The sequence below is a fragment of the Tachysurus fulvidraco genome, chromosome 18, assembly GCF_022655615.1.
Source record: "Tachysurus fulvidraco isolate hzauxx_2018 chromosome 18, HZAU_PFXX_2.0, whole genome shotgun sequence".
In the NCBI taxonomy this organism is placed as follows: Eukaryota; Metazoa; Chordata; class Actinopteri; order Siluriformes; family Bagridae; genus Tachysurus; species Tachysurus fulvidraco.
In genome coordinates, this window is record NC_062535.1 from 9,904,809 (window position 1) to 9,917,445 (window position 12,637).

The window sequence follows — 12,637 nt, forward strand, 5'->3', positions numbered from 1 at the left end:
AAAAAAAAAGAAAAAAGAAATAAATTTTGATGCTCCAATAAAGCACTAAAAACTATACAATATACATAAACAGTTTAATGTTAACATTGTACATGAATCAAACTAGCCAAAATCTTTATAAATAAAAAGCACTGGAATAACCTAAACATATACCCAAATTACAACACATAACCCCTTGTACTTCTTTCATATTTGCTCACAAAAATGACTTCTGGGGTGACTAATCAGCTATCTATGCCTAGATAGCTTAGAAAAATGCTTAACGACGAATTGGTATCCAGTTCTAAATTACAAAAATTATTTACTTATTTAAAAAAAGGTCTAAAGAGACAGAAATGATAGCTAAAGTTTAATCCTATTAAAACAATGAAGCATGAGCCTGTAGGAGTCAGTATACAGCTAGCTAATTAGCTAGCTAATATAGCTAATGAGCTAAAAAGTAGGTCCATAGACACACTACTAATGGCTAGACATTTTCCTACATAATAGTTAGCTAGATTTATTGTCTTTTAATGAGTGAATTCAAGATAAATGTTTCCTTTCATTCAATGAACCTGGTTAACATAAAACAATGAAAATAACCTTTTCAGGTCAGCTAGTGTGCTAACTGCTTACACTTCATCTATAACTATTTTTCCCTGTTTACAAACAAATTAACTTCTAACTGAGGAAAGACTTGTTAAGTTTGTTTGTAGCATGTGAAAATATCTAAGAGATATCTAAGGGACTGAGGCAAAACTATCATCAGTTTTACCCTCCACTAAAAGCCCAAATGCTGTTTGGGGACATTGGAGCTAAAGTTCTATCCCTGAAAAGTGCAACACCAGCAAATCTCTAGCAGCTAATGTATCCTCTAGACATTCTCAAGCAGTTCAGCTCTAGGTGAAAATCATATTTTGTTTGGCAAATCTCTGTAAATGTGAATAATTCACCACAGATTTTTATTCAGCTTTTTTTTTATTTCTATATTAAAGCAGGCTGAGTCAATAACTATCTTTTGAAGTGTTATAAAATCATCTCACGGAGAGACTCTCTAACCTCCGCATTTCTAAAAACAGGCTTTCAGTTCGCATAGCTGTGTGTTTTTACTTCATACTGATGATCAAATTACATGCAATTATGTACATAAGGCTCATCAGCAGCTCACTGGTTGCCAGGATAATAATATATACTAATGGTGCTTTAAGAAAGGACATATGTAAAATGCTTGTTAGGAGCTAGCTAATTAAAGTTTTTCTACATCTTGTGCTATATTCTGTCAAGTACAGTATTTGCCCTACCGGATAAACAGTATATATGTTTCATAAATGTGCATATATAATAGCCACTGACTCGTGCTTCAGCAAAGTGTCACAAAGTCACTGTAGAACTTTCAAGAGCCTTTAGAATAATTTAATCCTTGCATTTTTATGCTGTGTCTGTACTCCAAATGCCCTAGTGCACTTACAGTAACTACATACAGTATGCTACATCTTCAACAATTAGCAGTGCAAGACCTGTTTGTGATATACAAACTGAACACACACTAGATATTTGTGTATATGAGATATTCATTATATTACTGAAGAAATTCATAATATTCTTTTCAGTATTTTTGATATATATTCAGCACAATGGTACGTAGATTTATTGTTATCATTTCCAATATCTGAGTGATTCCATTTAACATGGCTGAGATTGCGAGGTAAAAATCACATCAGGCTTGGTGCAATTTTTCCTGGAAACCTCACTGACATTTTCCTCAGGCAAAGAATCCACATTATAATCTTTCCTCAGACAGATTAATGTAAATGCAAAACTGGCTATGGTCAAAACATAGAATATATCAGATAAGTATAACTTGAGAGTGAGGTAAGACATGTTAGACTATTTCTGGTCCATTTGTGGTTTTCCATGTAAAAAATTTAAAAAATGTATGGAATTTTAGCAACAGAAAAAAAAGGATACTAGAAAATTCCTCAATTGAAATCACCACAAGCATGATTTGACATTGTGAATTTCATGTTTTATCACATATAATTTATCTGCTGAATAAACACAGCATTTTTTTATAGGTAGTCTGTCTATATAAAACCAAACAGCGTCTCTTTTATAGTTTCAGAATTCTGTTGGCATTGAACAGTAACACAGTGCAGTACATGATTACATGTGAGTAAATGTCAGAGTTGTCAATGGCTCCAGTTCACAATCTGTAGAGAGAGAATATAGAAATGGAGATAGAATAGGAATAGAGCTATGAACTGAGGAAAAGAGGAAATCTGTATTTAAAAAAAATAAATCCTGAGAAACTTCCCATAATATGTCTATACTTTCCAACCTAAACGTTTACGCCATTTTTGATTTTCCAGCAAGTCACCAACTCTAAATACAAATCTAATTTTTGTAAATTTGATGCATCCTGACCACCATGGACCACAAATATAAAATACCTGAATACATCCTAAGCCCTTTGTACCCTTTCTCTACTCTTCTTTCCATGTTCAGTAGCTATTCCTTTCTGTAATGTTCCTTTTGTTACTAAAACAGTTAAATCCCATTTTGAATATCTTTATTATGTATTTTTCATGAAATGAACAAACAAACAAACAAACAAACAAACAAACAAACAAACAAACAAATAAATAAATAAATAAATAAATAAATAAATAAATAAATAAGTGAACTGAAGCATTAAGACCTTTACTGTTAAAACTTTCTCTCAAAAGCCGATTAACAGCGAATAAAATGTGCCTTAAAGAAACACACTAAATATACAAAAGAGAGTACCTCATCTCTTGAGAGTACCTCATCTACAACAAGGAAAATACAGTTTAATGCCTAATTCCTGGGAGTGAAAAAAACAAGCACTTTTTATTTTTATGATTATATTTTTAGCTCCATAAACACCTTCATTTCCACTCTTTTACAGTTACACAGAATAACAGGAAGTAATACAGGAAGGCTTTCAGGTACTCTTCCATTGCATGAAGCATTTTGCACTGTTCATTGTGCTAAGCGGCTAACCAGATGCCTAGCCAGATTTTTCCTCCTGCATTCATCTAGTCATCAACTTGCCCTCTTAAATGGTAAAGGCAACATAGCAGATTCTTTCTTTTCCAATTTTTTAAACTGTTGAGATGTGAGCTGTTTCATTCATCATCGACTCTTACTGTACAATCAATCATTTGGTTACACATTCATGCTATTTTATTAACAAGTGTGAATGTGTGGAAATTCATTTGCCACTGGGTTTGATAATTTTCACACACAAAAAGGCAGTAGAAATATCAGTTAAAAAAAAGTGATTTGGGTTTGGAATATCTCCCTATTTCAGAGCTCCAGATGTTGCCATGTATTAGAGCTGAAAACCATCTTGAAAACAAATTTTAAAAAAATCTGCTTGTCCTCTCTGCTTTGTCCTCTCTGCATCTGTATCTGTCTACACATTTTTCTGTACACAAATACACACATTGCTGACTGGTTTTGCCCTGTTGGCATCTCCTGAGATGTAATGTCTAAATTCTAAATACAAAAATGCACCAATGAATGTCTCAAAGCATATTTCCAACCTGCACTTAATTCATCAGTTAAAAAAAAATCTGTTCATTTATAACTTCATAACTTCAGTGTAACACTAATAGAGAAGAGAAAAAAGAGATTATGAGATTATAATTTGTACTTTTTTTAAGTATATCACACTACTAAATCCTGAGTATGCACTTAAGTAAACAAAATAAATAAATAAATAAATAAATAAATAAATAAATAAATAAATAAATAAATAAATAGAAAATAAATAAATAAATAAATAAATAAATAAATAAATAAATAGAAAGAAAATAAATAAATAGAAAATAAATAAATAAATGAATGAATGAATGAATGAATGAATGAATGAATGAATGAATGAATGAATAAATAAATAAATAAATAAATAAATAAATAAATAAATAGAAGATGCATTAACAGAATATAGTATTGTACTAGTCGTAGTCCAGTTCTTTAACTGAACAGGGCTGTGAACCAAATATGAGTTTAATACTGAGCGATACTGAGAGAAACTAAATATGACAGAGCCTATATTTTATTATTATTATTTTTTTAAGTTTGTTTTAAAGTCTCTCATTTTTACCCTTCTTACCCACCATGCACCATCTGTTAAACTTCACAATATGAATATGAATGCAGAGCTTGAGCTTCTAATGCAAGAGACTGTCCATCTGTTTTCAAAAATAAAATATAGGGGGAAAAATCTTCTAAAAAATAACTCAAGGCATTTCATGTGAATCATAAAATAAGTAGTTTTACTTTGATCAGAAGTGGAATTTCACATTTTAGAAGCCTCCTGCAGACCATTAAAGCTTTTTGGTTTGCCTTCTTCCTTTTAAGTGCTTTTTTATTTGTCTCCTCCACAGGCCCTTGAGAAAACCATTAGAAATGATCTCTGGTTACTTCAGCTAATTTATTAAACCCTTTTCTTCCACTTTGCAATTTTGATTTTGATGAAGGAAACTTTACATGGTCTTTGAGACTCTTTTTAATGTTTTTAGTCCAAGGTGCTGATCGGATTTCCTGTAGTCTCTTTCACAAACATGTAGTGTTTCCTCTTCCTAGAAAACTTCCTGTAACAGCGAGCATTTATTGAGAATTACTTCCAGCTAATCACCCTTTCACATTCCTAGGTTCATGTACTTGCTAATAAAAACACCATTAAAACGGCCATTAACACCGCTAACAAGCTAACATGGTACTTAATCATGAAACCTTTCATTGATTGGCAAAGACATCACTCATGGAGGAGACTTCAATAGTGCTGAGGAGTGTAAATGTTAAACACTGACAAATTGTTGTCATGTATTTGCAGATCTGACCACATGTTGGATATTCAGGATCGATATGGATCTATTTTGCTAGATTAACACAATTATTACTTACTACTAATGCACACTGTAGCATGTCAGAAGAACTTGATCAGATACTAGACACCTGGACTACACTTTAAGACCAATTTACTGTGTTTTTTTTTTTTTCTTATTGATGATAAGTTGTAAATTCATGCAGTATGTACACACATCTAGTTTTCTGGGTCAAATTTTTTTAAGACTCTTTTTATATCCATTGTATCTTAAACCAAGGTCATGACTAGTGCTGCCTAGATTCTATGTTGGGAAACAGATTAAACCTTTGTGTCTCTTGCGAATTTTCTTTCTCTCTCTCAACATCAGCTATAGTTTATGCAAACCATACTCCAGTTCCTCTCAGCCCACCGGTCAAAGAATCCACCTTCAGAGCTGCCAAAGGCTCTGAGGAGTTTAAGGCATTCACAATCCCAGGATGTACATATACCTGTTTTACTGGGTCACAGTGCTTTGCCATTGCTCTTGTTCTTTAATCATTGGGGATTACCCATATTGTCTCAAGTGTGTCCCTTGCACACATAGTATAATAGTCCAACATATGTTTAGACTGTAGTGTGCGCTTTGTGTGTGCAGAGTTTGTATGTTCTCCCCGTGCCTCGGGGGTTTCCTTCGGGTACTCCGGTTTCCTCCCTGGTCCAAAGACATGCATGGTAGGTTGATTGGCATCTCTGGAAAATTTTCCATAGTGTGTGATTGCATGAGTGAAGGAGAGTGTGTGTGTGTGTGCCCTGCGATGGGTTGGCACTCCGTCCAGGGTGTATCCTTCCTTGATGCTCGATGACGCCTGAGATAGGCACAGGCTCCCCGTGACCCGAGAAGTTCGGATAAGCGGTAGAAAATGAGTGAGAGTGAGTGAGAGTGAAAATGTTCAATTAAAGAACAGCATAGTCTTACATAATGTGAATGAATTATGCCAAGAGTCAATCAATTAATCGTTGCAACCCTTGTTGAATCTCAAATTTGTTTCTTGTCATATGAAATTAATCAAAATCTTAATCTTGATAGAAAAAGACTAAACCTAAAAAGCTACAATCGTAATTCTTTGTTTATTACTATCATGATCATTTTATAGAGATAACACAAAATATCTACAGGTTGCACCTGTTACATGTAAACTACTCTCTTTTATTGCTGAGATGGTTCCACTTTTCCTTCTCACACACTTTTATCAAACTAAAGTGCACGATTTTTCTAGAAAAGTCGAAGAGCACCTAAACCAAACCCCGAAGCAAAAGTGCATATGCAAATCTTGCCTCCTGTGACTCCTCACTAGAGATTGCATAATAAGAAGACCTTGATGTGAATAAAACAGTAAACTAACACATCCGTTCTGGAAGTCAGTATGAAGGTCAAGCCCCCCCTTCCACCATCTTTTGTGGAGGAGGCTCAGTGAAATATATTCAATATATGCAACTCAAGAGACATTTAACTGAAGTTTTCCTGTTGTTTCTCTTACATTTCATGTATTTACTCCTATTATTCTGTACCCATTGACAAAGCACAAGAGACCTGTCTTAGTCATTTGTTAGTTTGTGAATAACTGAGATGGCCTTTCACATAACAAGGCTCTAATGCTGTTGAGCTTTTGTCCAGGACTCTTGTTTAGCTCAGGTGATTAGAAGGCTGTGGAAAAACGCTGAGAGCCAAAAGTACTTGAGGTGGGGTTTTTCTTTTTTATTATTTTTCACCATTATCCACCAGTGACTCAGTGGAGCTGCCATAGCCATTACCACAATCCTCTGCCAAATGACCCTTCATTTGTACGGGCAGGCCAACACACGAAAGAAAAAATAGAAACAAAACAAATAATACGCTGAACTCATGTTGACCTTTTTCTGCTGATCTGTGACCATATTCAGAGGGCTGAAGGTTACGCTTATTTTTCTGGCCAGATTTTTTCACCAATTAATGGACTGCTGATCAACCTAGTGAACCTCAAGTTCATTACATGTTAACGCTAAGGTTGCATGTTAAAACCCCAAATTCTCTACCTATACACAATTCTATACCGTGTTATAAACAGTGTAAGTAGTGTGTTCATACTGAAAATTCTCACAAGAGCTTTGCACGTTAAGATGATGTGCTTATAAAGCTGAAAAAAAGTGTAGAATGATTGGATGTTCCATTAAGCAGTCATCGCTTTACATTAGCAAAGAACGGTGGGGCTACCAGACACCTTGAAAAATTTCAAGATAGCTGACGACAAACTGGTGGACAAGACATTTAAAAAAATTAGCCAGCTTGTCTGATTTATATTTCAACATTTAAAAAAATTGTAAGTATTCTGCTAGCTTTAGAATTTGCTATCGAGTGGGAAATGGCTTTTACTTCTGGTTAGTCTAAATATGCACTATAGTATGTATTATATTTATATATAGTATGTATTGTACTACTGGAAAGTGGTAGCTCAATGGTTTAAGACATTGGCCTACTGACCAAAAGTCCTTCCAAGTTGCCACTGTTGGGCTCTTGATCAAGGTCCTTAATCCTCAAGTGCTCAGTTGTATAAACGATATAAATGCAAGTCAAATGGATGTCTGCCAAATTATATTTTTTATTATTACGTGGTACATTTGAAACAATATTCAACCATTCTAATATATATATATATATATATATATATATATATATATATATATATATATATATATAAAATCCACCACTAATTTGAAAATGTTTTGTGATAACACATGAAAGAGAAATTGGAAAATGAAATTTGCATTTACTAGATATCCATAATCATGATTTGGCCATCTAAAACTTGGTCCCTTTACATCAAATTCACATTCATTCCATGTAACATCCATATCTATAAATAACCATAAACACACTTGTTCACACCTGGGACAAGTTATGGAAGCCATTCCACCTATTAGCATGACAGGTAGCAATCAGCATTGACATGTTTGTCTCTGTGGTGGACAAATCAAATGCCTGGGCATTATAGACAAACAGACTATATGTCTGTGTAACATTTCATTATTCTATTTTCAAAGCAGCTGAGAAGATATATAGACACAGAAGGCTACAGAGGGCAAAGAAAGGAAACTGCTTCCTGTTGAACTGTTCTGAATGTTTCTATACAAATACACTCTAGTCAAGTTCATACTTTTCTTGCTGGCTTGATGCCCCTTGAAGTTATTCTACAGACGAATACATTTGCCCAAATGACACGTCAGATGAACTTTTCAGAATCAGGAACACACAGAAAGGCAGACACCCTTACAAAAGTAAGCAGCAATATGCTGCACAACGATTATATAAGTCTACTTCTAATGCATCATACTGTACAGCCAGCTCACAGTTTTAATAACATATCAAAGAAAAATAAAGATGCTAGCCAGACTCAAACATCTTTTTGTGCAATGTGAATAGAGAAAAAAATGAGCACAACCAAGCACTTTAGTCATTGTTTGATGGGAATTTCAGTACTAATTTGTTTTCTAAGGAGAGTCATTTGTTGTACTGTACATTGGGGTTTTAATCATATTATTTGTCACTTTCATTAGTTTTCTGTGCAACCAGACCAATAGACCGGGCAGGAAGTTTGGCGCATTGACTTCAGTAGCCTAGCTAATAAAACACGGAAATATGTACATGTAGAAATATGCCAAAGCTAGGAAAATACACAGGAATGCTTTAGAAACCTAGAGTACAACAGAATTGAACAATAACCATTGTCACGAAGCAGCTTTCCTGAAATCTGGGATCTAGCATTAGATCCTAATGAGCATGCCAGAGGCGACAGTACCGAGGAATATATCCCTGAGGTGACATGAGGAAGAAATCTTGAGGATGAACCAGACTTAAAACACTGAGGAGTTGGATAATTACATCTTCCAGGTGAAGATGACGAGTGATAGAAGGGTCAGGTAGCACCTGAAGTTCAGATGTACATGTTCTGACAGAGAAGCTGTATTTCTAGCTTACACACACACACACACACACACACACACACACACACACACACACACACACACACACACACACACACACACACACACACAGAAAAGCCTCTGGTACAGTGGCATTCCTGCAAGGTCAGACAGTGCTTGAGTAATATGTAGATTAACATATGGAATGATGTGACATTACTAAGGATATGCTCAGTCTTGGCTTGGCATATGTAGAGAAAGACTTTTGAGTCACACCAAGAGCAAATTGAGATTATTTAATGCTAAAACAAGACCTCTAGCACATGTAAGCATGAAACGAGCATATGGTGCATGCAATCTGTCCATTTCTACAGAATGTTAGCTCAGCATCTGAGATGTATATTATACAGATGGTTATATATGCACACATTTCTTTATGGAGAAATACATCTTCTTTTACAAAAGACCTTGATCCAAAATCTGGGAATGTTAATACGGTTAGCTAGGAATGCACACTTATGAGAAAGCATAAAACATCCACATTTCCAAACAGTCTTAATACAATGTTAGCAGCATTTAGGGTGTGACATGTATCTTAACTTGATGCATAATTAATGCATAGTTTTTTGTTCTGTTTTTGTTTTTTAAGAAAAGAAAGATCATTAAATAGAACTCACTTTCTGGTCGTGGCTATAGGCCAGAGCCCAGTCCTCCTGTGAAGGATGAAAAAGCAGACTCAGAACGTAGAAACTGAGACGGTATTTCTGGTAGCTGGCTCCTTCGTCAGAACTTATAAGGATGCTGCTTTCGAACTCTGGGTCAGTCAACACCATTACCTATCAAAGATAAAAAAGAAGATGGGGAAAATGTTTATTTATTTATTTATTTTTTAAAAATAATTTTAATCAAATATATTTAAAGGGTTTTTCATGGCATTGTGGTTCAGATCGTGGGGGGAAAAAAATTACAAAATCACAAACAAACCTGGTTTTAACAGGATATCCAATCAGGATATCCATTCTATCTGCCATCCAATCTATAGCATGGATGCATATGAAATATAGGTACCTTTTTAACACATTAACAGTATAGTGACAGTGTGCCTAAGCAGAAAGAAATGTTTAGCTGTAGATATTTAATATACTTATTTATTAAAATGGAAGTGTGAATAAAGAGGGCTTTAGTATTTGCTGATATTACAGTCTGCATATATTCTTGCACATCACAGGCAAAGACTTCTACTATATTTTGTGGTCCAATGGTTGGAACCTGCGCTCTCATTGCCACGGCCCGGGTTAAGTTCGTAACCCAGCTAATCCAGCCTCTGAGGAGTTAACTCACAGTGCCTGTCCCAAACTTGTAAAAAATGGGAGGGTTGTGTCAGGATAGTCATCCAGTGCAAAGTCTGTGCCAAATCTAATATGCAGACCGCTGTGGTGACCCTGAACAAGGAGCAAATAAATAAATAAATAAATAAATAAATAAATAAATAAATAAATAAATAAATAAAGTGTGGATATTAGTTTTAAATATTACCAGTTACATTCAATGCACTTAATGAATTGAATCTTCTAGTGAAACTGATAGTAAATTTCAGTTTCTCTAAATTAATGACAGGTTATAAGATGTGTGTGTGTGTGTGTGTGTGTGTGTGTGTGTGTGTGTGTGTGTGTGTGTGTTTGTTTGTTACTGACTGTACAGAAACATCATAAGTATGAAAATAAATATAAATTCATGTTTAAAACTATATCAATAAATAATAGCTAAAGAAAATATCTTGTTGGGAAACAAGTTAAGTTTTCTAAATATAAATTTGCATTTTTGATTTGAGAGAACATACAAAAAAACATTCTTACTGACAATCATACAGGATCATACAGTACATACTGTACACGTTTGTTGGGCTGATAAGCTTAAATAGCTTTGTCTGCTGGGATTATACCTTTTATAACTTACTAATTACTTTTCCTTCTGAGATTCTTCAATTTCTTAGTTAATTAGATTAGGAGATTTCTTTATGAGAAGAACTCACAGAACTTAGTACTTGAGGTTACAGAATGCTAATGTCTTTGGACCTGGTTCAAACTTTTATTTTCTAATTATCTCAAACTATAAATTTAAGTCTTATTAAACTAGAGTTTCTTGGGCTGTAAATTGCTAGTTTGATTGCAAAAACTTTGATACTCCATATTAAAACCTTGCTTTTCAACTCGTTAGAATTTTGTAATCCTGTAATACACAGAGAAAAAATAGACAGGTAATATACAGAGAAAAATTAAGGTGAAAAATTAAGATAAAATAAGGTGTGGTAATTTTTTTTAGCAATAACGACTTACAGACATTAAGAAAGCTTGGCTTTTGGCGACCTGCTAATTTGTGAATATTAAGGAACTAGAGTTTTCCGGCTGCTAGCTCTCTCTAAATAAACACAATTATGTGATTTGTTTCATTTCCATGGTTGTGACTTCATGAGCTGGACTACTTTTATAAGGCCTACACAGCTTCTCCTCTCGTCCCCAGAGTCTAATCCTTTTCAGAAGGTCACTTCAAGCGATCCCAGTGGAGTTTGAGTGACATTGATTTGGGATCAGTCTAGCTTCCAAACTTATAACAACTTGTCCTGGAGATCAGAAGGAAACATTGCTCTCTCGTGAACTAATGACAGTTCAGGTTGCTTCGAACCCACTGCTGGTTTTTGGCGTTAATATGAGTTGAACTTAGTTGTCCCTGGTATTTAAAGGTTAAGCAAGCATACTCTTTAAGACCGAAATCCCTGTGATGGCTTCCTATAGGAAAGGTCATTTCATATGGAATTGATTCGATCTATTATGACCAACCTCGTAGCTCTGACAGACATGTTCAGCTTATTCTAACAGCGAGAATGAAAGTTTAATGAATTGTGCTGTCTGGGATGGATGTGCAAAATTGATAAGCAAACACCAGGCACGATGAAGGCAAACGGAGAATGCCACTTACATCTCCTCAAGCAGGTAATATCATCTTAGAATCATATAATATGGTAGAAATGGAAGGGGGGAGATTTCTCCTTCCTCCTTATCAAGTCGACAGTCCTAGTAAGGATCATTACTTGGACAACAGAGCTGCTTGGGTATGCTTTAGTATATATTTATCATTAGTGACTCTCTTGGCAAAAATAATAAACATATCTCAGGCTAATGAGGACCAAGCAAAAAAAAAAAGAAAAAAGAAAAAGACTTCACTTCCTTATGTAACGGGTGAAAGTACGTAGATACCTATACCTAATTATAATTAAATTATAGAAGCCAGACTGTCAGTGAGGCTATATTTCTCATTGCCTATTCAGGGTTTTTCCTACTCAAACGGACTTGAATTGGAGAAAAAAAAGGGGGGTGCATTTGTCACTGACAAACATCCCACCCCTCTTTCCCCAAGCTTTAACTACGAATCTCTCCAGGCGGTGATTTAGATAAATTGTTTTTCATTAAGTGCCAATAAACAGCCAGGCGAATTGCAGCCAGGATTTGAGCATGCCGAGGCCCTTCCAATTTCCATTACGGGCTCGAGGAGATGGCACAGGCCCCCTCCTGGTTCCCACTATCTCCGTAGCTTGTCAGATGCAATTTGCCAAGTTTAGGGGGCTAATCATTTTCTATAACATTGTTTTAAGCAAAAGCATTTATTATAGAAGGGAATTACTTTTGACCTTGGATTCTTGAGGATACAACTGGAGTTTTATTGAGCCAGAGGAGGAGTCCTTCAAGGAAGTTTGTCTTGCTAGCGGGAGACAATTTTGCACCTGGTAATACAGTGCATAGTGGGGTCTGGGTACTTAACCCAGAGCTGTATGGAGGTGTGTAAAAAAGAGAATAAAACTTAATGGGA

General features: G+C 35.0%; 1 protein-coding gene across 1 annotated transcript in view; it reads right to left on the reverse strand.

The window, feature by feature from the left end:
- sorcs3 (sortilin related VPS10 domain containing receptor 3) overlaps positions 1-12,637 on the reverse strand; it is a 239,359-nt gene that overhangs the window by 77,586 nt on the left and 149,136 nt on the right. Inside the window, exon 4 of the mRNA XM_047803498.1 lies at positions 9,451-9,609. Coding sequence (XP_047659454.1) covers positions 9,451-9,609 — 159 coding nt within the window. The remainder of the gene's footprint in view (positions 1-9,450; positions 9,610-12,637) is intronic.